Source organism: Rattus norvegicus, chromosome 10 (assembly GCF_036323735.1).
Source record: "Rattus norvegicus strain BN/NHsdMcwi chromosome 10, GRCr8, whole genome shotgun sequence".
Taxonomy (NCBI): domain Eukaryota; kingdom Metazoa; phylum Chordata; class Mammalia; order Rodentia; family Muridae; genus Rattus; species Rattus norvegicus.
In genome coordinates, this window is record NC_086028.1 from 55547262 (window position 1) to 55573470 (window position 26209).

A 26209-nucleotide genomic window follows, 5' to 3' on the forward strand; every position below is an offset into this window, starting at 1 on the left:
CTCCTGGCAACTCACTCTCACACTGGGCCCACAGCACCAGCCTTCCCTCCATGCTCCTCAGCGGTCACAGTAGCAGAAAGTTTGGTTCAAGACACAACTGGATCTACACTGTGTTATTCTGTGCGTGTTACATGCCACATAAGATCCAAATCTGTCCCCTGATGGTGGCGTCCGACCTTTCCCAAGCCTTCTTTTTATGACTTTTTTCTTTGTCTACTCCTTCCATCAGTCTATCTTTGCAAACGGCGTGATCTGCACAGTTCTCTTGGACTTGAAATAAACCCCAGTTAAGGCGCAAGTACCCTCGCTCCTTCCCTGTCTGATCTGACTGAAGTTCACCTTGTAGCTCTGAGAGGCCAAATCTCTTAAGTCCAGACTGCATTTTAGAGAACCCGACCTAAGTTTGAACTCAGGTAAACTAACAGGCTGGTACCTAGCATTAGTTTCCAAGTTGCCTCCCAACAAACCCCAAGCTTAGTTCCAGTCTCTAGGCTAATCCCCAACAAGACCAGTGTCTCAACAAGACCAGTGTCTCCAGGTTATTCCCCCAACAGACCTGCACCCCCAGGTTACAAGCCCACCCCCTGCCTAACGAACACCAATGCAGAGGGGAGCAGAAGTTAAGTTTATGATGTGACTCCCAGCAGCAGCCAATTACGTTAAAGACCACAGTAGCTTTCCAATTAGAGGCTTGCACACTCACTCCCTGATTGCTGCTTACTATAAAGCCATGCCCCCTAGACATTCGGGCTGTACACTACCACCAAACTGTCCTGCGTGATGGCGGTGGACTGGAGGGCGAGCTAGCTCAAATAGAATAAAGACTCTGCTGTGAGTTGCATCAGATCAGCTCCTCTGTGGTTTTTTGGAGATCACTAACATTTCCGTGGCACAACAGTTCTAGATCTCATCTTCTGTCTTGACTGTTGGTACTTCTGTACCCAGAAGGTTTCCAAGAAGACTCAGCCCTCATCCTCATCAGCCCACAGAGCATGAGCCCCACCTAAGCAAAATCCACTCGACTAGAACTTGAGACTCTTACAGGGACCTACAGTTTAGCTGTGGGAAATAGAACATCCACACAGCTGGCAGACATGTTGTCTGAGTAGTCTGTGACTTTAGTGACTTACGTAAACTCTTCCATTTGTGATTTATCCTGGGACACTAGTTCAAATGAGAAACAGGTGACTGACCATCTTAAGACCTGGTTTTTCAAAAATGTGTGCGTGTGTGCGTGTTTTTGTGTCTGTGTTTATGTGTGTTTGTGTGTATGTCTCTGTATGAGTCTGTGTTTGAGTCTCTGTGTGTACATGAATATACACATGTCTGTGTGTGTACTTATGTCTATGTGTGTATGTTTGTGTATATCTGTGTGTGTTTCTGTGTCTGTGTGTGTATATGTCTCTGTGTGTCTGTGTGTGAGTGTGTTTCTGTGTTTCTGTGTGTGTGTTTCTGTGTGTGTGTTTCTGTGTGTATGTCTCTGTATGAGTGTGTGTTTCTGTCTGTGTGTGTGTGTTTGTATCTGTGTGTGCATGAATGTGTACATCTGTGTGTGTGTGTTTGTGTTTGTGTATGCATGGATGTGTATGTCTTTGTGTGTACTTATGTTTGTGTGTGTATGTTTGTGTATATCTGTATGTGTGTTTCTGTATCTGTGTGTTTGTGTGTATGTCTCTGTGTGTCTGTGTGTGTGTCTATGTGTGTGTTTATGTGTGTGTGTGTGTGTGTGTGTGTGTGTGTGTGTTATGCGCTGTGAGCTCACAGAGGCCAGAGGAGGCTCTGGGTCCTTTGGAATGGAGTTGCAGGTGTTAGCTGGCCAGCCCACTATGACTTTGAAGCAAATGGTCTTAAATTCTGTACCATCTCTACAGTCCCTCAAGACCTTCTTTAAACAAGCTCTGGCCATACAAAAATAAAAGTTTATGCAGCCAATAAGTAAGATCCCAGGCCAGAAGAAAGCCATCGCTAACATAAGACCTCAGCAGTTTATCTGTTCTAATCCCAGGGCAGTGGGACCAGAAACTAGGTCTACTCACCTTACCAGCTAATGCCCTCACTGAGGAAATTCAAAGATCTTCGCTCAAAGCCCTTGAAGATACAAACAGAGACAACTGTTTCATCCCCTCAAAGTCCAAAACCAGACACTGAAAGGACCACTTGGCATCTTTTTGGTTCCTCACCAAATTCAGTCTTCGCAAAACCATTCCTATCAGGAAGGAAAGCTGAATCAATCCTTCAGCCATCAGTGACATGGCGACCTCACCCCTTACCGGAGTCCAGCAGCAGCTTGTCATCTCTTTTGTCAAAACTCTGACCATGGGAGGACTGTGGAATAGACAAGAGATGTTGCCTCTGGCAGAGCCCTCCATGCTGGTGTGTAGATTTTATCCTCCGTCCTAAATCTCGGGGTGTGGATACCCTCTGGACATGACTTGCCTGTACCCGCATTAACAGCAGCCCCTCTCAAGTCCCTCTACATGGTGAACCTTCTGTTGGGATGCATTCCCCCTTGGGAAAATCCACTTGCCTCTTCACATGACCAACAAAGTCATGTGAAAGTTCAACACTTAATTCCACAGTCCCCAGATTACATTGTCCTTATCCCCAGTCATCTTAAATTTTTGAGCAAGCCAATAAACAAAATAAAATCTGGAGTATGCCTAGCTCAGAGCCATCCGGGGCATGAGGGTTCATGCCTAGTCTCCTTGTAACTTGTTATACCATGGTCAGTTGCTATCCCTGGGAGACTCACTTGGTTTCTGTTGTTGTTGTTGTTGTTGTTGTTGTTTGGGGTTTTTTTTTTAAGGGAATCAGAGGAGTGGATCTAGAAAAGAGTGGAGGGCAGGGGTTAGGAGGAGAGGAGAGAGTAGAAACCACAGTCAAGATGTAATGTATGAGAGAATAATTTTTTTAAAATTAAAAATAAAAATAAATTTAAACACCTAAAATTTGAAAAAAAAGGGGGGGGGATTTATGAGGGATCCTCATTCTCCATGGTCTATCGAAGTTTTTGTCCCAGTCCTGATGACCTTGCAGTCTGCCCCATCCCCACCCACCCCCACTCCCATTCCCACCTCAGGCCACAGTATCCGCAAAAGGGCTATCAACAGAGAAATGTGAGAAATCTGTGTATAGCATACGCAGAAAACCTCAACTAAGTTCATTCACACTCCTTCCTATGACCCGCCCCTGGGGCCCCTGAAGAGCATTTTCTCATCTGTTTCTCATCCTCCCCGGACCCCCTGCTTTTCCCTACGATGTGCCTTTCTATGTCCTCCAACGGCTCCCCCTCTCTTCCTCTATCTCTCTCTATATAAAGATACAGATATGTGTGTGTGTGTGTGTGTGTGTGTGTGTGTGGTGTGTGTGCTGTACATGCGAGTGCGCCTGCGCCTGTGCCTGTGCATATGTATAGATATAGATGACATAGATCATAGATAGAATAGTTAGAGAGGATATAAATGTAGACGATATAGTTGTAGCCCCACGTGGCAGTGCTGGTTTAGGACAGAGTATCTGGAGCGCACCAGGCAGCAAACTCCGCCACTGACTCGTCCTCCTAGCTCACAACACGTTTATATCAACTTCTCTCTTTCCATTGCAACACCAGCCACCCACGGATCTCTGTGTGTTATCTCTTCATCCTTCTCTGCTCAAGCTACGCCTCTGGTAACTCCTCCGTGTATCCCCACCCACCAAAAGGCATAGAATTCTTTCGCATAGTTTATCCATAACCTTACCTCCTTTGGGATTGGCTCTGGCCATGTTTTTATAATTGTTAATCGATGTAAGAGGGTGCTGTCCATTGTGAATGGTAACAAACTTAGGCAGGTGGGTCAGGGCTGTGTGAGAAAGGTAGCCGAATGGTAATCTCAGAGCAAGACAGTAGGGTAGCATTCTCCCGTGCGTGCACTCTGCTTCAGTCCCTGCCTCGACAGGAACTGGAACCCCGAGGGACTGGAACCCATGACTCAAAACCAACTCTTTTCTCCCCAAATTGGTTTTGGTCCGAGTTTTATCACAGTAGCAGGAAGCAATCTAGAACACCTCCATTTGAGGATGTGTGCCTCTATCCCCGTTGGATGTAGGTTTTTGAAGTGCCTGTTCCCTCTCCTATAAGCAAGCACCTGATCCTGTAGACAGGCACTTCCACCCTCGCATTCTTGAAATACCCATGTCCAAGAATTCCATGTTTAAACATCCCCGTTTCTTTGATTTACATAACACTGTGTTTCTTTAACAGTCTTACTGATCATCTTTTTATGGGCTAGAATAAAATAAAGCCCAGATAACTAAGATTAAATGTAAAGGCTAAACCACCGCTATGGACTGTTCACTTTCCAGCTCAATGCTGCCCCCTTGCGGGACACTCAGAAACCTCACAGGATCATCCATTCATTGTATACCCCACCACGACTCCAGCAACCCCGGGCTAAGAGCACTGGCGGCTATTCTAGAGGAATGGAGTTTAGTTTCCAGCACCCGCATGGCCACCTACGATTGTCTGTAATTCCAGTTCCATGGGGTCCGACACTCTCTCTGGCCTCCGCAGGCACCAGACGCTTACATGGAATGCGGGCAAAACCTCCATAAACATAATAAAATCATAAAATAAAATAATTCCAGCAAAATGGCCCTTCCTTCATAGCCATCTGGCATCGATTGTGATTCCCGCTTCTCTCGGGGGCACTGACAATTGTAAGAAAAAACTGCTATCGAACAGTCTGTGATGTCTGTGCCATTATAATAACACGGTTAAGAGTACTTGTTGTGGGGCTGGGGATTTAGCTCAGTGGTAGAGCGCTTACCTAGGAAGCGCAAGGCCCTGGGTTCCGTCCCCAGCTCCGAAAAAAAGAACCAAAAAAAAAAAAAAAAAAAAAAAAAGTACTTGTTGCTTTTGAGTCCTCAGTCCTGGGGGTGCCCCAGTCCCCATGTCCTGAGATCCACTAATTTGGTTCCTGCCTTCCAAATGTGACCTCTATTAACTATTCCTTGTCTTTTTTTGGTTCTTTTTTTTTCCGGAGCTGGGGACCGAACCCAGGGCCTTGCGCTTCCTAGGCAAGCGCTCTACCACTGAGCTAAATCCCCAGCCCCTCTTCCTTTCTTTTTACTTATTTTTTTTCTTTCTTTCTTTTTGGAGCTGAGGATCGAACCCAGGGCCTTGTGCTTTCTAGGCAAGCACTCTACCACTGAGCTAAATCCCCAACCCCAACTATTCCTTGTCTTTCCAGGCAATCCTCGTGGGAACCTCATTCCAATATCTTCCTGCAGATGTCAGTCTGACAACAAGCTTAAGAGACAGTGCAACCGATCCTCCGGGAATGTCAGCCTGATAAGACAATTGCTCAAGCCCCTCCTCGGTCCTTCAAGAGGTTCAACTATTGTCTCTGAGTTGTCTGATGACAAACAGTATTGTCCACCTTAAATTGGGGGCTGTACAACCTTGAACTTTCCTGCATCCCTGTGATCCTGGAGAATGTTAGTTAAAGAACGATGTCCCACCCAGTCTGCATTCAGGAAAGGGCTGGCTGCAAAGGACCATTTTCCCCTATATGACTTAAATAAAACTTGTTTGGTGAGACAAAGCCAGGCACAGACCCTCTACACTCCTATCCTTTGTCTTATAAATCATATATGAACGGTTTGTGCAACTAGGCAACTGGAGAAAAACATTTTGTGTTTAACGACTGTCTAAGTCAGGGTTTCTATTCCTGCACAAAACATCATGACCAAGAAGAAAATTGGGGAGAAAAGGGTTTATTCAGCTTACACTTTTCCACAACACCAAAGAAAGTCAGGACTGGAACTCAAGCAGGTCAGGAAGCAGGAGCTGATGGAGAGGCTATGGAGGGATGGTTTTTACTGGCTTGCTTCCCCTGGCTTGCTCTCCCCCCCCCTTTTTCGGAGCTGAGAACCGAACCCAGGACCTTGCGCTTACTAGGCAAGCGCTCTACCACTGAGCTAAATCCCCAACCCCTCAGCTTGCTTTCTTATAGAACCCAAGACCACCAGCCCAGGGACAGCACCACCCACAATGGGCTGGGTCCTCCCACCTTGATCACTCGTTGAGAAAATGCCTTACAGCTGGGTCTCATGGAGGCATTTCCTCAAGGGAGGCTCCTTTCTCTGTGATAACTGCAGCTTGTGCCAAGTTGACACACAAAACCAGCCTGTACAGCTACTTATTGCTTTAGTTGTATATGCTAAAGTGGTTTACTCCAATAGCACAACATATTTGCACAATGTGTAACGATCAAATCAAGGTACTTAATGTTCACTTAATATTTGTTGTTACCTTCTGGCTACACCTCCAAGTGCTTCTCTTCTAATTATTTACAGAATGCATAGTAAGCCATGGTGGATTGATCGGTCATTCCATTGTGTTAGGGAAGAGCAGCGTTTATTCTTTCGACCACTGTTCTGTTTCAGCATTTGCTATTCATCCTCCTCTTACTCATCCACCCATCGCCCTCCCTAGGTCAACGTTTATAGCACCCAACGTGAGAGGGAATGTGTGGTGTCTTAGGGAGCCAAGCGTATTTCACTAATGCAGTGTTTCCCAGTGTTTTCCATCCACTTTCCTCGGTGGGAAAGATACTGCTGTTCTTTTTTTTTTTTTTTGGTTCTTTTTTTCGGAGCTGGGGACCGAACCCAGGGCCTTGCGCTTCCTAGGCAAGCGCTCTACCACTGAGCTAAATCCCCAACCCCTAAGATACTGCTGTTCTAATACCTGGTACGGTGACTCCATATCTTAGCTGTTGTGAATCACTATTAACTTCACCAAACTGCAGTCAAATCCCTCTGCTCCTCAAAGGATGCAGGAATCTTGTCCCATGCCTTTGGCAGAGCCAACGCTGGAATGTAGAACAGCTCTCTCCAGATAACTTTAAGGGAAGTTACATTCTGCTCAAAGGCTGATCCCTGCAGCTGTTCACTCTTCCCTGTTAGAGAAAAGTTTGAGAAGCCTGACTGACTGTGAGGATTAATTTCAGTAGTCAATTTGAGGAGAGGGTTTCTGAGTATGCCTGTAATTGGGTGAAGTGAGGTGGGAAGATCTACCCACTGTGGGGGGCACCATTCCCTGGGCTGGGACCTGCACTGAATAGATGGAGAGAGTGCACAGAGCACATTTAGTCATGGTATCTTCTTCCTAACCTCAGACACAATGTGGCCAATGCTCCAAGCTTCTGCTGACTTTCCTCCCCCACTATGGACTGTGCCTTAAACTGTGAGCCAAACCCTCCCTTCCTTAAGTTGCCTTTGTCAGAGCATTCAACACAGCGACAAGAAAAGAAACCAAGACCCCGGCCTGTGAGATATAATATGTTCCCCCAAGGCCAGCATGGCGCACACACCTGTAATCCCAGCATTCAGGAGGTGGGAAGAGTTCAGGGTCATCCTCAATTTCATCATGAGTTGACACTAGCCTGGGCTACACAAGATCTTATCTTGAAAAATGTTCTCATGTTGAAAAACAATCTTTTTAGGGCACAGCAGATAAGGCCATGAGTGCTCTCAGACCAGAGTTCAGATCCTCAGAACCCACGTAAACGCTGAATGCATGTGGCTGCCCACCTGTAATTCTAGCACTCAAAAGGCAGATGGGGGGGTGCAGGCGGTGAGGGTCCCTTAAGCAAACTAGTTGGTCGGACAATGTGAACCAGCAAGCTCTGAGTTCAAATGAGAGACTCCACATCCATGGACAAGATGGAAAACAATAGAGAAGGACTCCAACGTCAGCCTCCACCTTCACATGCTCGTGCACACACACAAGCACTCGCATATGCACACACATGCAAGCATACACATTCCACACACATACACAGGCAAAAGGTAATTTTTAAATGTGGGGGGGGGCGTTGGGGAGGGGGAGAAGGAGAGGGGGAAGAGGAGAGGGAAGGGGGATGGAGAACATGTGTGCAGGTACCACAGCGTCTGTGTGAAGATCAGAGGACAACCTGTGTGAGCCAGTTCTGACCTTGCACCATGTGGGTTCCACTCAAGTCGTCAGGCTTGTCATGGGCCTCTTACCTGCTGAACCATCTCATCGCCCCCAAAACATATTTTTAATGAAAGTTTTTTTTTTTTTTCAGAGCTGAGGACCAAACCCAGGGCCTTGCACTTGCTAGGCAAGCGCTCTACCACTGAGCTAAATCCCCAACCCCTAGGAAAGTTTTAAAATAGCACCTCCTGGGCAGAGCAGATGGCTCAGTGATGATGAGGACCTAGGTTCAGATCCCAGCACCCACAGCAGCAGCTCACACCACCTGCAACTCCAGCTCCAGGGGACCCATGGCTCCTGCAAACATTAGCACACATGAGACTCTCTGTCTGTCTCTGCCTAGCCCTGTCTCTGTCTCTCTGCCTCTCTCTGTCTGTCTCTGTCTCTGTCTGTCTCTCTGTCTCTCTGTCTCTCTGTCTCTCTGTGTCTCTCTCTCTCTCTCTCTCTCTCTCTCTCTCTCTTTCTCTCTCTCAAAAAGACAACAACAAAAATAGAATCTCCCCTTAGGGATAGATTGATTTTTTTCTTGATGGCGTTACAAATGGTTCTTTTCCTTAATTCCATCACTGTGGTTTGGATATGCTCTGTGCCTCAGGAGGTCATGTGAAGGAGCTTTGGTCCTCAAGGTGGCAGTGTTGGGGAGATGGTAAGATTGGTAAAGTAGCTTACCTGGTCTTCTTACTGGGACCTCCCCACTCTCTGGTTCCTACCCCACCATGTGATTTCTCCCACTCCCCCAATTCTCATGACTTACCATGAGGTCCTCACCAAAACAATGAACTACACAACCTGATTTTTATACACCCCAGAACTGCCTTCCTACGGTGTCACCCTCATCTCAGGCTGTCCCTGCATCAGTCATTAATCAAGAAAGTCTGCCCGACAGACTTGCCTACAGATTATCTGATGGAGGCATTTTTTCCACTGAGGCTCCCTCTTCCCATGGCTGGAGCATGTGTCAAGTTGGCCTAAAGCTAACCAACACCCTGGTCCTGTGGCAGCCTCAAAGCATCACAAGCCACTGTCGGCTCTTGTTTCACTCTTCCCACACACCTTATCATGGGGCCACATTCTTTTTTATTAATTAATTAATTAATTAATTAATTTGATGTCTATGAGTACACTGTAGCTGTCTTCAGACACACCAGAAGAGGGCATCAGATCCCATTACAGATGGTTGTGAGCCACCATGTGGTTGCTGGGATTTGAACTCAGGACCTCTGGAAGAGCAGTCAGTGCTCTTCACCACTGAGCCATCTCTCCAGCCGGAGGCCACATTCTTAAGGTCTGTGATGGAGACGGTGGCCTAAAAGGACCAAGCAGCAAGAACCATACGCTGAGCTGGCAAGTATGCTTTTCCAGATAAAGACAAAACTCTAGTCTATTTTCTAGTCTTACCTAAGAATACAGACAAGAACCAGGCTGGAAGGCAGCTTCCTTCTCGGCGAGTGCAAACCCTGTGTGTTATTCCAGAGTTGTTTGCAAGCGTCTCCATCAAGCCATTCTGACAAAAGACTATTACTGTCTCCTCACTTCCAGAAGTTGTCGGGCTATGCTTACTATAAATTTTTTGAGACAGGCTCTCTCTGTGTAGCCCTAGCTGGCCTTGAACTCACAGAGGTCGCCTGCCTCTGCCTCCCTAAGAGCTGGATTAAAGGTGTGCGCCATCATGCCTGGCTTTGCTGATTCCTAATGACTTGTCATAAGAGAAGATATTTATCAACCTTAGGATGGCGGTTCCCACTGGGAGCCCAGTATTCGGGAGATCAAAACAGGAGAATTTCAAACTCAAGGCCAGCCTGGAGCTATATGGTGAAACTCTGATAAAGGGAAAAAGACAAAAAATAAACACTTGTCAGATTATGTCTGTGGCAAGAAACTGTGTTTGCATGCATGCATGTAATGCAGTTCATATCCAGTGACCTCACCCTCCACTTAGCAACTGCCTGACCTGCAGCATCAGCCCCCATGAAGGCTGGGCCTCTTGGTTTTCAGCCTTCAAATCAGTTTGTAATAAACTCAAGGGTCTACCGCGTTTATTTCCAGAAAGCAAGAAGACTGTCAGAGACTAAGGAGAAAACCTGTGTGGACATAAGAACACCCAGCCAGGAGCCAAGAAGGATGTGATGACCCCAGGGGAACAGTGTGGCCCCTAAGGAGCAGGGCACAGACTCCCAGGAGATAGAAGCCTCCAAGGAAAAGGGCATGGTTTCTGAATAGCATGGACCAGTGGGAGGGCTGGCTTCTGAGGAAATCCTCCTCTACCCAATGAAATGCTAGCATTTCTGTAGAGTGGCATCCAGGACCCTGCTGTGCCCTTACCTAAGATCCTCTAGTGGCTGCTTCATAAAGATCATCCGCTTTCCTGGTCTTATGTTTCCCTTCCCACAGGTTCTCCTAGCACACCCCGCCCCCCCCACACACACCCCTACTCCCCCGCTCAGCAGACTCTGTAGCTTTGTTGTGGAAACTACAGTGTGTTCTGACTTTGACGATTTTCACAGATTCTAACATTACATTCTACCCCCAACCCTAAAGTCTTCTCTGGTCTTTCAAGACTTGGACCAAGGGCTAAAAGTGATATCCAGTGGTAGTGCTCTCACCTAGCAGACCGGGGCCTTGGGCTCCATCCCAAGTAATGCACGGGAACACACAGATCAGACCACATCTCACATGGAGTTAAGATCTAGGTCAACGTCATGGTTGAATGTGGCCCAGGGAGTGGCACTATTTAAAAGTGCGGTCTTGTTGGGAGTAGGTGTGTCACTGTGGGCATGGGCTTTAAGACGGTCTTCCACTAGCTGCCTTCAGATGAAGACGTAGAACTCTCAGTTCTACCTGCACCATGCCTAGATGCTGCTGTGCTCTGGCCTTGATGATAATGGACTGAACCTCTGAACCTGTAAGCCAGACCCAATTAAATGTTGTCCTTACAAGAGTTGTCTTGGTCATGGTGTCTGTTCACAGCAGTAAAACCTTAGCTAAGACATTCAAGCAGCTTTGTTTTCTTTCTTTTTTTTTTCTTTTTTTTTTTCTTTTTTTCGGAGCTGGGGACCGAACCCAGGGCCTTGCGCTTGCTAGGCAAGTGCTCTACCACTGAGCCAAATCCCCAACCCACAGCTTTGTTTTCTTAAGGGAACGTTTTGCCCTTAACACATTCCACTAGTTTGTTTTTACATACACACAGGTTGTCATAGGAAGAAAGAAAACCCCTTAAGTTTATTCTTCCAAAATGTCAGCCTGGTGCCCAAGTTAGATGTTCTTAAGTCATGCTGTACTAAGAGAATCATGAGGTTTTCCAGACTTGTTTTATAAATTTGGAGCTTCCCAACTGGCAAATGAAAGACAGTTTATAAATATGTCTCCTAATCCTTGAGACCAAACATCGCCAGCCAGAAGATACTTTAGTTTAAAGTTTGACCAGTTTCCTTCCATTTACATTTTCTAAGTGATTTGTAAAAATGAGAATCTTAAGAATTCAAAAAAACCCTGGCAATTGCTATATTTATACTTTTTCCCAAATCCTGCCCAGGTAGAAGGAGTGAACATCTGGATGCACTACAATCTCTGCGGCATTTTATTTAAAATAATTAGGTCTGTGTTCTTTTCTACCACTAGCCCAAAACATCCTTTATTGTTATTAGACTCAATTGAGGCTTGAAATCTATTCTATTCATAAACGGTGGGTAACATGATCACCCTTTTGTGTTCCTGAGGTGCTCCTCCTGAGCATGGCTATTATTTACCTTCTGGGGAAGGAAAAGCAAAAAGGATGAATGAAAAGTGGCACTCTGGGTAATGCATCCAAAGCAAAATGTATTCATTGCAGCAGACAATGGACAGCTTGGAGGAGGGTCCCACATGGGCAGGGGGTGGGGCTTTGAGGGTCAGAGGGCGGGGCTTGGGAGGGCAGGACTGCCACCACTCAAGCACAGGGATGTACTTGGGTGGTCTTAACTAAACAACAAAGCAGGAGTCTGGGGATGCTCATATGGCCACGCTGTTTTCCACCATGCTGGGCCGCAGGTACTCATAAGGTATGTCCAAGCTCTTATTACGAATCTCAATTTCCTTATCCAAGGCAGCCAGTTCCTCTCTGAACTTCTTCAGCACAGCCTTGGCCTCAGGGTTTGGAAAGTGTTCCTCTGAATGCTGGCCCAGGGGCACCTGGAATGCAGGAGGGAAAAGCAGCTTAAGCCTGTGATTTCAACCAGTCTTGGGGTGCAGAGTTTCCTCTGGACCCTGAATGACTGACTCTCACCATAACAGCCTGGCGTCTGCCCAGGAGCCAAACGACATTTATCTGGAGAGTAGACTGATTAGGGTTGGGCAGTGTAGCCATCAGCTTCTCCATTGTTGCTTCCTTGGTGGTGGGTGGTGGCAGCCGCATGGTGCAGGGTGCATTAGGAACCCAGTAGAACCAATCCAGCTGGAGAGACAGTGATCTAGGGTCAAGGCTGGCTAAACAGAAAGGCCCTCGGCCCACATGCTCATATTCCCCTCCCGCACCGCACTCCCCAAATCCCCAGCTGCCTCCCTCTGGGAAGTACCTGGCCAAGATGGACGGAAGAGTGCTGTGCGGTGCACGTGAAGATGCACATGGTGATGAAGTAGCAAGCCTGAGCCCGGGACTGAAGAGAGGTAGGGAAGCCTACGAGAGGTGTGAACAGTTAGTGTGTGATGTCACCAGAACTGCTAGAGGTGAGGCCTGGAGAGGTGAGAAGGGATGCCATGAACTCTCAGGCCTGGCATGAGAGTGGGGCTGGTGAGGGAAGAAAGGGGCCCTGGCACCTATGTCATACCCCCTCCCCGAGGTTCAGGGTCATTGTCAAAGGGAGGACAGACAGACGGTAAGAGCAGGGTAAGTGAGGACTTAGGAACTGACAGTGACTGTGGCTGCCAGAGTGAGATAAGTCGGTGACCATTACAGAACTGAGTGGGAAGGGCTCGAGAGTCCCCACCCCTAACTGAAGAGCTGTGGTCATTGACGGCTTCTGAGGGACATCATTTTCTTTGGGGGTGAGGTCACTGTTGAACTTTTATGAACGTGGTTCTTACTAGAAAAGACTTTGAGAGTTTTCATAAAGATCTAAACGCTTCTGGGAGATTCCATAGAAGCAGAGGGGGTTCTGGAGAAGTCTCAGAACATATGTCTTAGGGCTTCCTACTACCTCTGTCCTGGGCCCCTTGAAGACCAATGTCAGTGATCTCTCGACACCAGCTCTGCAGTTCATAGTCGTCTTGCACAGCTTTGTCGGTCTTGTAGTGGAGATTGAACATTCCCACCACGTACCTGCCACCGAAGGTCAGGGAAAGCTGAAGTCCTGTGTTCCCTGATCAGATGGCCAGGTCATAGTGTCCACACCCAGCCAAGCCAGGGTACAGACTTCTTATTCTCTTGGTCTCCCCACCACCACTCCGTACCAGCGTGCAGACCCGTCCCTCGGCCTGTGGCCCTCACCGATTCATGATCTGCCAGAGTCGCAGGGCGTCTTTAGCATAGAAGCAAGTCTCGATATCCAAGAGTCCTCGCTCAGCCAAGTCATCGGGGGGACACAATGAGCAATAGGTCAGAAAGGCTCCAGCTTGCTTGAGAAGATCCAGGTGGCCTCCCCCACCTGTGCTCATTGCCTAAAGGACCAAGGACAGGCAATTTCAGTCCACTCAAGCTGCCCTGAAGCCAGAGGACAGAGAGAATCTAAACCACTTCTGTCCCCATACCTTGTCAAAAAAGCCTCTCTCTGAGATCAGGTCACTCCTGGCCCGGACATTAATTTCCATGGTGTAAAGCAGATGAGGAACTAGAAGCTAGGAGAAGAAAGGGGGTGGGTAAGTCAGAAGGCATCTGTGACAGGTCACCGCAGGAAACAGGCTTGACAAGGGAAAGACTCTAAAGGAAGGCAAGGCTGTGAGGCTACGTGACCCTCAGTACTGGTAACTGCTGGTTTGCTGCCTGACTAGAGCCACAAGTGTCAAATTACTGCTTTCTGACACTCTTTCACTCTCTGTGTTGTCTTTTCAACAGTCTTTCTCGATCACCCAAAAGAAACGCACACGGCCTTGTTCTGATTCTCTACGGTCTCATCACAGCCAGTGTGTTGGATATAATCACCATTGGGGGTTTTTGTTGTTGTTGTTTTTCCTTTTTGTTTTTGTGTTTTTGTTTGTTTGTTTTACCTCTTACTGGAGATTAAAAAAAAATCTCAAAAGACCAGATGTTACCAGGAGCATCTAGACAAGTTCTATGTAGAGACATCCAATAGCAATTTAAATGGATGAGCTCTTTGCTCTGATTGGCTATAGTAAACCAGGCTACTCTAGGCTATGGCTTCAGAACTCTGCTGTAAGGAATCTGTTGTGTTATTTGCATGGTCCCCTCTGATTGGATGGAATCTGTAAGTCATTCACACCTACTTTTGTACTTGTACTGGCTGGTTTTGTGTTTCAACTTGGCACAAGCTGAAGTTATCACAGAGAAAGGAGCCTCAGTTGTGGAAATGCCTCCATGAGACCCAGCTGTAAGGCATTTTCTTAACTAGTGATCAAGGGGTGAGGACCCAGCCCACTGTGGGTCCTGGGGTGGTGCCGTCCCTGGGCTGGTGGTCTTGGGTTCTATAAGAGAGCAAGCTGAGCAAGCCAGGGGAAGCAAGTCAGTAAGAAACATCCCTCCATGGCCTCTGCACCAGCTCCTGCTTCCTGGCCTGCTTGAGTTCCAGTCCTGACTTCCTTTGGTGATGAACAGCAATGTGGAAGTGTAAGCCGAATAAACCCTTTCCTCCCCAGCTTGCTTCTTGGTCATGATGTTTGTGCAGGAATAGAAACCCTGACTAAGACAGTACTCTGTGTGTGTGTGTGTGTGTGTGTGTGTGTGTGTGTGTGTGTGTGTGTGTGTGTGTTTTGTGCATAAGAAGAATAGAATCTTTACACCCATTTCTGAGGAATCACTTGTACACACCCCCTTGGGAATTAGTGTCACTGAAAATGTAGAGGACACCAGTTCATCTCTCTTGTCTTCGTTGTTCATCTCATATCTTATCATCCTGAACCCTGAGATGCCGCTGAGATTGTCTCAGGGGCAAGAGTGTGCAGTAAGCCGAGAGCTGCAGTCAGAACAAAAACAAGTAAGGTGTTACCTTAAAAACAGGGTGCACGGAAGGCAGGCACCTCATGGTGGCCACAGCAAAGACCTCAGCCATCAAGTGTCCCCTCAGAAGATGAGCCTGCAGCTCATGGAGCTGTAAGTCGGAGCTCCGGACCCAGCATTTGGCTAGGAGCCAGTCCATTGGGGGATCCGAGGGCGTGAAAATAGGTGGTGGAGTAGACCCAGTTTTGGGCAGTTCAAGCTGGAACAGAACAAGAGGGTGTGAAGAAAGGGCTGGATGAAGATCTGCAGGTCAACGGATCAGCAAGCCCTGTTTCCTCGATCCCACACGTGTGTGGGCATCTTGTCTCTCCCTCATCCTTCAACACCATCTCTCCACAAAGGTCCAAGTCTCTGGGTTTCAGCTACTAGTTAGAGGATTTATATGCGTCCTCGTTACTCAAACTTGGCAGGACCAAAGCCTACCTGGGTGCCTACCTCTCTTTACTTTTCCTGTTTCTGAAGAAATCTCCCTGACTCCCACTTTTCCTGTCTCAACCCCAGGCCAGTTGATTCTCTCTCTGCTCTCCCTCCTCTCCAGTCCTATGTCTGCACTAAGAGCCCATTGCCCCCTGAAGCCTTAGCTTGAAACCCTAATCCCAGCACTAGTAATCCCCTTTATCCATTCTAACCTCGCCTATGGAGAGGAACTGTCCACATGCTCCTCTTGAGCTCCGCTTGGGTAACCCTCCCCACCTCAGTGCAAGCCACAGAAATCTCCTGGCTTCTCCACCTCAGCCTCTTCAACCTAATGCACCATGCTCTGGGGATAGATCCCACCCATCCTCCCAACACTGCTCCCAGGATCCCTCCTGAACTGGCTCTGTCCTTGGCATTGGAGTTTACACATGCCGATTAGTCTGTCTCTCAGCAAAGTCACAAACCCTTGAAGTCAAAGCCTGCCCATGTCCTCTAGTGCCTCCTTGGTACCTTAGGGCAATGCTACTGAGAAGAAATGGGAGAGGACTTGAGGCTCAGCTGAAGAGGCCACCCTGGGTTACAAGCTCATCCTCTCACCTGGATGGCTATGGGCAAGAGTTGTCCATCAGGCATCAGCTTCAGCATGACGAGAGGGGCAGCCAGGTACTGCTGGCTACAAAGGATGACATTGGCCTTGATCCCATCCAGAAGGAAGAAATCCGCTTCAAACAGAGTGCCTTTCTGCAGAGGGAGAGAAATCAGGGCTTCTGCCAACATAGTCTACTCACCTGAGTGCCCAACAAGGAGACAAAAAGTGAAATGACCTGTCTCCATCAGCCATCTGGCACTGTTTGTCCTTACTACCTCATGAAAGTCTTCTCAAACTTCTTCCCTTTTATCCTCTTACATTTTTATTATATTTGTTTGCTGTGTATGTTGTGTGTGTGTATGCATGTATGTCACATGTTTGCCATGACATTATGTGATGATCAGAAGCCAAATTATGGTAAGTAGTTCTCTCCTTTTAGCACATGGGTCCCAAGGATCAACTTAGATTGTTACATTTGGCAACAAGCAGCTCTACGTGGCCTTATCACATGTAATCCTTATATGCTCCATTTAAATTACTCCTGATTACTGGAGAGGACACTGAAAGGGTTTTCTAGCAGAAGGGTTTCTTGGCAACCGGAAGCCAAGGAATACCACAAAGTCACACCATGCAACAAACCTCACACATGAGATTTATTGGGGAGAGACACAGAATGGTGGCTGCCTCTGAACAGGAACAGAGACATCAGCAGGCTGAGCGGAGAGGCAGGCTTTTACAGGGTCTTTGGAGCATGTGCAGTGAGCGAGTGGAGCATACGCAGTAAACTAGTGGCGCATGCGCAGTAAGCTAATGAGGCAGTACAACGAAGTATTGCTTGGCTGTGAACCTTGAATAATGGGGGTGGGGATCTCCAAGTTCAGGTTCAGGGACAGACCAGGGGCAGGGTGATTTTTCCACTGGTCTGTGGCCCTAAAGAAACAGACCAGAGAATGGAATAGTGTGTTTAAAATCACACAGCATACACACGACAAGACCTATCTGGCCCCATGAATGTTGTCATTGTCCCACATTGGTTCCTAATTAACCCCAGCCCTGCCTTGGATTCCCTCATACTAGTCTGGACCCATGGCCTCCAGGATGACATCACATCTCTATTGGCCACCCCTCTAAGACTCCTCTCTTCAACCATATACTCTTCTCCTGGCGTGGGAAAGCCACGGTACTACATTTCTCCACGTTAGTCTAGGATGTGCCCTGCAGAATGCTCTCCTGACAAGCAGCAGGAAGTAGCGTCCACAGTGAATCTGAGCACAGTACCCTGGCACCCGTCTCCTCTTCCCTGCTTGTCTTCCTGGTGCTTTGATGTCCATACCTGGAGCTCCTTGTTCAGCTGGGCCTGTAGCTTCTCCATTCCTGGAGGGAATACCAGGCGGGCAGGAAGACAAGTAGAGCGCTTCAGCACCATGGGGTTAGCACCATTGAGAAATTGGTACCCAAAGAACGCATCTTCCTTCCAGGAGTTTCGAACCCGCTCTAGAGATGGGAGGTGAAGGTGTCTAAGATCCAACTTCCTGTTCTTTCCAACACCCCCAGACCATCCCTACTTGACCCAGACTACCAGAGATGTCAGACAAAAGCCTCTGACCCACTCCCAACCTGGCTTTCTCAATCTCTTTGGGGGTAAGAGTGGTTTTGGGGTAGGTGAACTAACCAGCCATTTTGGTATGGCCACTCTTGAAAACGCAGTTGAAGTCATCTAGGCTTTTCCAGCAGGTCACAGTGTTTATAGGAAAGTTGACAACAGTATCCATTACCCTTCAGGGAAGAATGAGGTAATGGGTTTGACAGTTATACTTAGAACCAAACATTACAGCCAACGGTGCCATAGGCTAGACCAGCATACACCCTGCCCCTCAAGCTGGGTACCCTTGCCCTTACCCTATAACCTGTGAAGCTTCAAATTCAATTCTTTTGTCCTCTCGAAATCGTTGGTCTACAGGGAGGTCAGATATACTGGCCGCCGCCACATTCAGGATTGAGCCATCCTTCCAGTTGCCCCACCTGAGGGCAGAAATGGCATCAGGCATTGCCCTGCAGTGTCGGCTCACCGTGGGTCGCCTGGGTCAGCCTCACCTGTACAGACTCCTCCTCTCTTCAAGCTCCTCTTCCCTATGTTTCCTGAACAGTCCTTGAGAATCTTCAACCACGGTGCAGCCTAGAAGCCGAGGAGGGAGGCACTCGAGATGTCTACCGAGAGCTTCTCCAGCCCCTGCTAGCCATACCTCTTCCAGGCAGCTCTGGCTGTCCTCTGGGCCTGCATCTTCATGCCCCTCCCCAAGCTGCCATGACACCTGGACCAGCTTCAGCAATTCTCTTCTTTGACAACTCATTTAAAAGAAACCAAGCCCAGCCTCCAGGCTCTAGCTCCCACATGCTGCCTCCTCTTCCTCAGACAACTTAGGCTGTTTCCCCAATGCCTCTTCGAACACTTCCACCCCTCTGCTCACCAGTGCCCTCAGGGAGGCTCAGGATGCTTCTGCCCTGAACCCATCGGTAACAGGGGAACATGTACTCTGATCCTTGGTCTCCGGGGCCCTTCACAGAAATCCAGTTGCAGAACCAGGCGTCATCCGTGAGATAATGCCATTTCTGCACTCTTACGAACAGCAGTGGCCCAAGGTATTCTGACACATCCACTTTGAATTCTGCTTCCTGCAGATAAACACAGGGTTGGGGGAGGGGGGACAGAATGGAGTGTTCAGGCTGGGCCACAAAGAAAATGGTGAAAGGGGCTTCATGACACATTCGCCAAGAGTGCAAGATGGCAGATGGGGAGGTATGCACCTTCCTTTCCTTTGCCCTTGGTGGAGTGGGGAGACTGGAGGAGGAGCAACGCTGGAAACCCTGCCTGAAGCCCAGTGAGGATACAGGTGAGATGGGACACCCCGCCAAGGCAGAGGATCCATGGGAATTCCATTTGGTCTGAGCCAGGGTTTCCAGAGGATGGTCTTTAAGGAGAAACCTGGATTTGGAGAGGGAGTTTGGCGAGAGAGAATGAAATCAGGGAAGTCACTGAGAGTCCACTGAGAACACAGAGGCTGAAAGGACCAGCACCTTCAGGAAGCTAGGACGCAGCCAAACAGGATCAGATCCTGAGGGACAGAAAGTACGTCAGAGGCTTCGCAGTCAGTAGAGAAGCAGCTGGAGCCGTTTTTAACAGGAAGGGTTCTACAGTGGGGATGAACTCGAGGTGATTCGGAGTCTGGGGCATCTAGTAGACATTAGTGTAGGACTGGGCAGGCATCAGGTTAGTCATGTAGGAGGTAGAGCTGACTAAGCTTACTCCATTCTTGGACAGATGAAGACCAAGGGGGAGGAGCCAGTAAGAACCTCATATCTGTAGCTTCCTTTGAAGTGACAATAAAACAAAATGCAGATCTGGAGATCTGAAAGAATTTGAGTCATAAAAGAAAAAAGAAAAAAGAAAAGGGAAGGAAAGGGAAGAGAAGGAAAAGAGAAGAGAAGGAAGAGAAGGGAAGAAAGAGAAAAGCGCTCCAGACCTGCCACATCTAACAGCGAGCCTTGCAGAGTATTGCTTCCTGCCTCCCACCTTTCTTCCTTCCCATTGCACCACCCGTTCGGTCCTAAAATCAGAGATCCAATATCTGCAGAGAAGATAGGAAATCCTAACTTTAAAAAACAAAACAAAAAACAGAGACATCCAGGCAGCTGGTACTACTGACACTGGCACTATGGTACAGCAGAACTCTGTGAAGTGAGGGACGCACAGGAACATCCCCCTCAATGAGGTCAGGAGGCAGCAACAGTTGCGGAGCGCTCACCGAATGCCTCTTGCACCCTTTCCGCTTTCCGTGACTGTGAGCGCCTCCCTCGGAGCTAAGGGGCCCCGCACCAGGGCTCCTAAGGATTTTTCTGACTTTGCCCACCGCTCCGCCTACCCGGGCAGCTCAGCCCCAGCTCTGTGCAGCTTACCGAGTCCCGACAGGGTCGTAGCAGCTTCCCGAGAGATGCCTCTCCATGCTGTCCAACCAACCACAGGTAGACCTCGTTGTTGGAGCCCGCGTACTTGGAGTCTCCGGTGGAGACGCGGATGCGGTAGACACCCATCTTGCAGATGATTTCTCCCTTCTGAGAATCAAGAGCGGTAGATGCGCTAAATAAGAAAGCTGAGGCCACGCCCCTTCAGAAACCTTGTTTAGGGTTGAGCAGTAAGTGACAATCAACCCCGCCAATCAACACCGCTTCTGTCACTTGCAGGGCCCCCAAGAAAAGGCGGGGCCTGGGCAAAGCAGAGCTCCCAAAAGTCGTTTTGATGAGAGGAGGATAGGAGAGGGAGGAGTAGATGGGGATTTGAAAAGAAAACATGCAAGAAAGAATCAACATCTGGTCCAGCTCCTCCTCTCTATGTCCCCCCACCCCGTGTGCACGCGCGCGCGCACACACACACACACACACACACACACACACACACTCTTACACACATACGCCCATGCATATACATACATACATACACACATACACGTTCGAGTGTGCACATCACGAGTGTATTCACCCACGCCCAAGCATAATCTTAAGGTAACAGGTGATGTGCAGCATTTAAAGGAGTACATTTTAGCCAGGCAATTAATTCCACCAGCCCCATACACTTTGCCCATCCTGAGGAAGGCTCTGAGCTCATCCCTTCGAGTTTCAAAGCATCCAGACATCTCCTGATGTCTGCATAATAAAACCCAAAATTGGGGGTTGGGGATTTAGCTCAGTGGTAGAGCGCTTGCCTAGGAAGCGCAAGGCCCTGGGTTCGGTCCCCAGCACCGAAAAAAAAAAAAGAACAAAAAAAAAAAAAAAACCAAAACAAAACAAAAAAAAAACCAAAATTACGTGGCCTTCGAAGCCCTCAAAAACCTGATTTCCTCATACTGCATTCCTGCTGAAGCCCCTTGTTCTCCAGACCCACCACCAAAGACGCCATATTATTTGCTGAAGAACCGTGAACTCGGGGTCAAATCTACTTATCTTTTCAAATCCTGAAGAGTCTCTAGCTTCTCAGTGAAGGACCTCTACACCCCACCCAGGTTCTTCTACACTGCCTACCCCCGGTGGTGCTTCTGCCGCTGCCCTGGTCATCTGTGTGTCTGTATCACCCGCTCTCAGGACATGGGTCCACAAAGGCTCTCGGGTCATGTGACTAATAAAGACGATGGAGTGTTAGAAACTGAATTAAACAAATAAAGTCAAGGGAAATGTGTTGTGGTATAGCAGCCTCCACTGTGAGTCAGTTCTGTGCACATTCCCAAGCTAGTACACACCTCCGATTGAAATGAGAATCACGTTATTGGCTAAGTCCTGACCTGACCGATGGCTAGAACGGAGGTCAGCATTACTCTCTGGCACACATGGCACTTACAGGAACTTTTGCTAACCTGAATCATTCTGCTTCTGTAAATGCAAGGCTTTCTGCTCCCAGAAACACCAACGGTGACACAAGTGTGCCCTATTCTTTTTTTTTCTTTTCTTTTTTTTTTTTTGGTTTTTTGTTTGTTTGTTTGTTTGTTTGTTTGTTTTTCGGAGCTGGGGACCAAATCCAGGGCCTTGTGCTTGCTAGGCAAGCGCTCTACCACTGAGCCAAATCCCCAACCCCGTGTTCCCTATTCTTAAAAGTTCAAATCCTATCATGCTTGCTAACAGCCATCACAACTACATCATCAGGAGGTACCAAACCTGTGATTTTTACCTTCACCCCAACTCACCCAGCTCAGGGCTTCCTCTAGATTGGTACTCACAACAGTGTGTACCCCTGAATAGAGCTGTGTGTCCCAATAAAAAATTCAAATTCATAAAAGCTCATCCTGGACTCCTCTTGGGTGAGAACAGCCTCGAGACAACACCATGTCTGTCCCTGCTGCATGCAAGGTAACGGGATTCCTACGCTCTCTGCTCTGCATTTCCCCCACATTTTAACACAGAGCAGGAAATCATTTCACAGTGATGCACAGAGATCTCCCTTGTTTTTGAAGGTTGCTGGCGTTTTGCTGTAACATAGTCTACCAGCCCCTTATAAACAGATGTTCAAGTTATTAGCAATCTTCTGTAGCTATTTCTGCTTACAGCAGTAAGTCTACTACTTGTATCGATTCTCCTGGGTAAATGCATCGATCCAATCAATCAATCAATCAATCCAATCCTATCAATACAGAGTCCTAGAGATGCGATTTATAAGGTGAATGCATGTGTAATTTTGGCAGGAAGTAAGGAGTCCCCAGCACGGGCTGGAAAGATGATACTTTATAGCATGAGACCTGGTTTGCTCCTGGTGCTTACACCATAGCTCACAACCATCCATTAACTCCAGTTCCAGGGGACCCGACCCCATCTTACCCCTGAGAGCTGAGACGTGCACATACAGGCGAAGAACTCACTTATAAGAAAGTACAGTTCCCTGCTTTAGAAAGCTGTGCCAACTTATGGTCCTATTGGTACACAGTATATGAGAATGTCTGTTCTCCCTCACTCTTCTCGTTGGTGTGTGGTAACCGTTTTTATCTTAGATAATCTAGTGAGTGTTTTTATTTTTTTTTAATGGCCTCATATATTATCTTCTGTGAACTGGCTGCCACATTTTCCCTTTGGGTCTCGGTCTATTTCTGAAAGGTTTGTGAAACAACTCACACATCAAGAAATTAGCCTTCCTCCAGCTTCCTGCCACTCGCCGAGTGTGCCTTCTGCCTGCACCGGCTTCGCACTCTTTTCTCCTATAATGTTGCTCTGCCCTACAAGAAACATGAATCTTTGAGTGAAACTGATTCCAGGTCCCACAGTGGATAAAATACAGGATAAGCCTAGAACATTCTGTCGTTTCTAAAGGATGCTTCAGAAACTACTCAGCAGCTCCTTGCTGACCTAAAGTGAGGAACAAAGAAAGCAACTCTTCAAAGCGTTTGAAGAAACAGCCGGGGCTGCAGTCCCCACAGGCATGAAGCCCGAAGCAAAGTCACGGAGACAGAGAAGGCTAAGGCAGGCTAGTGAACAGCGTGCGTATAAGACAAATGTCTTTAAAGACAAAACGAAGACGGTTACATGCGTTATTTAAAACAATTATTCTGAGAAAGGTAGTTTTGGTCACAGGTGAAGCAGGCGTGTATTTCTTTCAAGGAGACCCTGAGTAAGAAAGTCACCATTCAGCAGAGTCTGTGACAAGAGTTCCTATGGCAAGCAGACATTCCCGGGGCTCCTCCGTCCACGGACTCTCGCCTTCACTCACTATGACAATGTTCATGTTTCCACTTTTGTTTTTTGTTTTGTTTTGTTTTGTTTTTTTACCCAAACTGAGAGCCCAGACTGAAACTATTAAATGGAAAAGAGAGACAGAAACTCCATAATTCTTTCCGCCTCAATGGAATCAGCTCTGAACGCAGAGCAAGAACTGACACCCAAGTAACCACAGGCTGCCTGTCACAATCAAGAAGGCCAAAGAACCGGGAAGTAGACACCAAGTGTGTCTGCTGGATTAGCTCGCGAAAGGCCTCGACTCACACTAACACTCAAAAGGGAAAGCTGCCATAAGCCTTCACAACAGGGTATTGTGGGGCTGGAGGTGGCTCCGCTGTTAAAGCCTAGGCTCACAACAAGAAGGCATCCGAGAGGCCGGAGGGATAGATGCTCAGTAGTCAAGAGTACTTGTTGCACTTCCAGAGGACCTGGGTTCGGTTCCCAGCACCCAAAGGGTGCCTCACCGTCCATAGCTCCCATTTCCAGAGGATTGAACATTCTTTCTATCCTCCTCAGGCACCAGGCACACACATAGCATGCATGCATACATACATACATATATACATACATACATACATGTAGTCATACACATTAAGTCTTTTTTAAAGGTATTTTAATTAAACACTAGGGCCTTTGGCATCTTTATAGGGTTTTAATTAGAAGGGGGTATTCTTACATGTGTGTACTCCTTCTAAGTTTGAAGCTGTTTATAGAGACAGACACACTTATTTACACTGGCGAATAGATAAAAGTATAGACCTGTGCGTGAGCCAACTAGAGCTGGAAAATATTGGAAGACTTCCAAAACCCAGGACTGCGGGGCACATGTGCTCACACACGATAACCTGGAACATGTTCTAAACAGCCAGCGTTGCTGCTTTAACGCCCTTACTGAGAAGAAAGGCGGTCCTAAGATTCGGAGGATGTCAGCTGCTCTTCGAGGAACCTGGTGTGCAAAACCCCGTTTCCTCAGAAGATCCTGGTGGATCCCCATCAGCTATGAGAAGGTGTTAACTCGGCTTGCAGCTGTCTTTCACGATACTCAAAAAGCGAGATACTAAAAACCCACGTCACAATGACAGAATGAGGGGTTCTATAACCCTGATCACATAAACAAGAAGGAATACGTCGCTTCAGAGGGAAAACAGAGTAAAAGCCAAACACTTATGTGGAAGATAAACACACACACATTGAGGCAGCAGAAGATTTACAGAAAATACCAGATCCCCAACCACAAAAGTCTCCTAAAGGAGCCTGATTCTAGAGCCCCTGGGGAGCCGAGGACAGATGACATTAGACACTATTCCTTAAGGGATAGATCTGACAAGATTTCAATAACACAGAGACAACATGAAGGGAAACCTTATACTCTAGCCAAGCATGGCAGCTCCTAGCAGAAGGCTCACACGAATCTGAGAGTTTAGGTTCAGCATGCCAATACCTTGAGACCCTGTCTCTTAAAAGAAATGGAGCATTAAATGACACCCATACAGTTAGTGTTTAAAAACAGACACGCATCATTTGGGATGAGTTTGTTTGGGGACAGGATCTCACTGTGTATCCCAGGAAGACCTCAAAAGTGCAACCCTCCTGCCTCGGCCTCCTGAGCGTCTCTCTACCTGGCGGATTTCAGCTTACCTATGGTAAGGCTTATGTACTGGGCTTGCCAGGCAAGCAGGGAACCACTGAGTGGCATTTGAGCAGTTAAGTCACCAGTACATCTGCTTGTGTCCTGTTTAAAGAGCTTAAAAGAGTGCACAGCAGGCCTGGGTAGGTGAACTCTGAGTTGGAGGCTCTACTTCAAGAGTAACCTACCTCGGGATATGCATAGCATTACAGGTGTGGTTATTATGTCACCGTCTCAGTGGTCACCTCCCATGTGTCATGGTTAGTCTAGATATCCAGAAACTCTGGTAGAGTGGTCGGGATGGCTTCCCATGCTGGCCTTTCAGACAGTACAGTTCTTTACCTACTCTACCTCCTGACCCCCACCCCAGCAACTGTGTCTTAGTTGCTGCTCTATTGCTGTGAAAGAACACCACGACTAAGGCATCTCTTAGAAAAGAAAACATTTAGTTGGGGGATTGCTTGTAGTTTGAGAGATTTAGTCTATCATCATCTTGGTGGGGAGCATGGCCGCAGGCATGGAGCTGGAGCAGTGGTGCAGAAAAAGAGGCTGAGAGGCTGAGAAAAAGAGAGAAACACTAGGCTGGGTGTGGGATTTTAAAAACCTCAAAGCCCACCACTACCACCACCACCACCACCACCCAGTGGCACGGTGACACACCACATTTAACAAGGCCATACCTCCTGATCTTTCTAATCCTTCTCATACAGTTCCACTCCCTGGGGACTATGCATTGAAATACATGAGCCTATGGGGGCCATTCTTACTCAAAGCACCACAAACTGTCAGGGAGAAACCATGTGGGCACTCAGGAAACTCTGCACAATAAGGAACTGAGCTCTTCTTCTCAGAGCCATGGAGGACCAAGGTTGGCAGTCAACAAACAACCTGTGAGCATAGACTCTTGGGAGCAAATCTACCAGCTCCAGCAAATCCTTCAGACGACTGAATTCCTAGCTTTCATCTTGGACGAAACCTTGTAAGAGATGTGAACTGAAACCACTGGGTTGGCCCTCAAAGATAGATATGTAAAGATATGTAAAGATATGTAAAGATATGTAAAGATATGTAAAGATATGTAAAGATATGTAAAGATATGTAAAGATATGTAAAGATATGTAAAGATATGTAAAAGAAGGTTTGTGGGTTTCCACCATCACGTTGGAGTAATGGTGATATGGT

The 26209-nt window shown here is 47.6% G+C and overlaps 1 protein-coding gene across 4 annotated transcripts; it reads right to left on the reverse strand.

Moving 5' to 3' along the window:
- Window positions 1–11798: 11798 nt before the first annotated feature.
- Alox15 (arachidonate 15-lipoxygenase) lies at window positions 11799–20274 on the reverse strand. 4 transcript variants are annotated; one of them, XM_006246824.5, is made up of 15 exons: window positions 20107–20274; window positions 18958–19135; window positions 18621–18825; window positions 18247–18328; window positions 18052–18174; window positions 17825–17928; window positions 17486–17646; window positions 16161–16304; window positions 15136–15345; window positions 13724–13810; window positions 13464–13633; window positions 13174–13295; window positions 12553–12653; window positions 12264–12431; window positions 11799–12169 (listed from the first exon to the last, which is right to left on the reverse strand). In XM_006246824.5, the coding sequence occupies exons 1-15, from the start codon at window positions 20151–20153 to the stop codon at window positions 11990–11992; spliced, it is 2082 nt and encodes a 693-aa protein (XP_006246886.1). In that variant the 5' UTR covers window positions 20154–20274; the 3' UTR covers window positions 11799–11989.
- Window positions 20275–26209: the final 5935 nt, after the last annotated feature.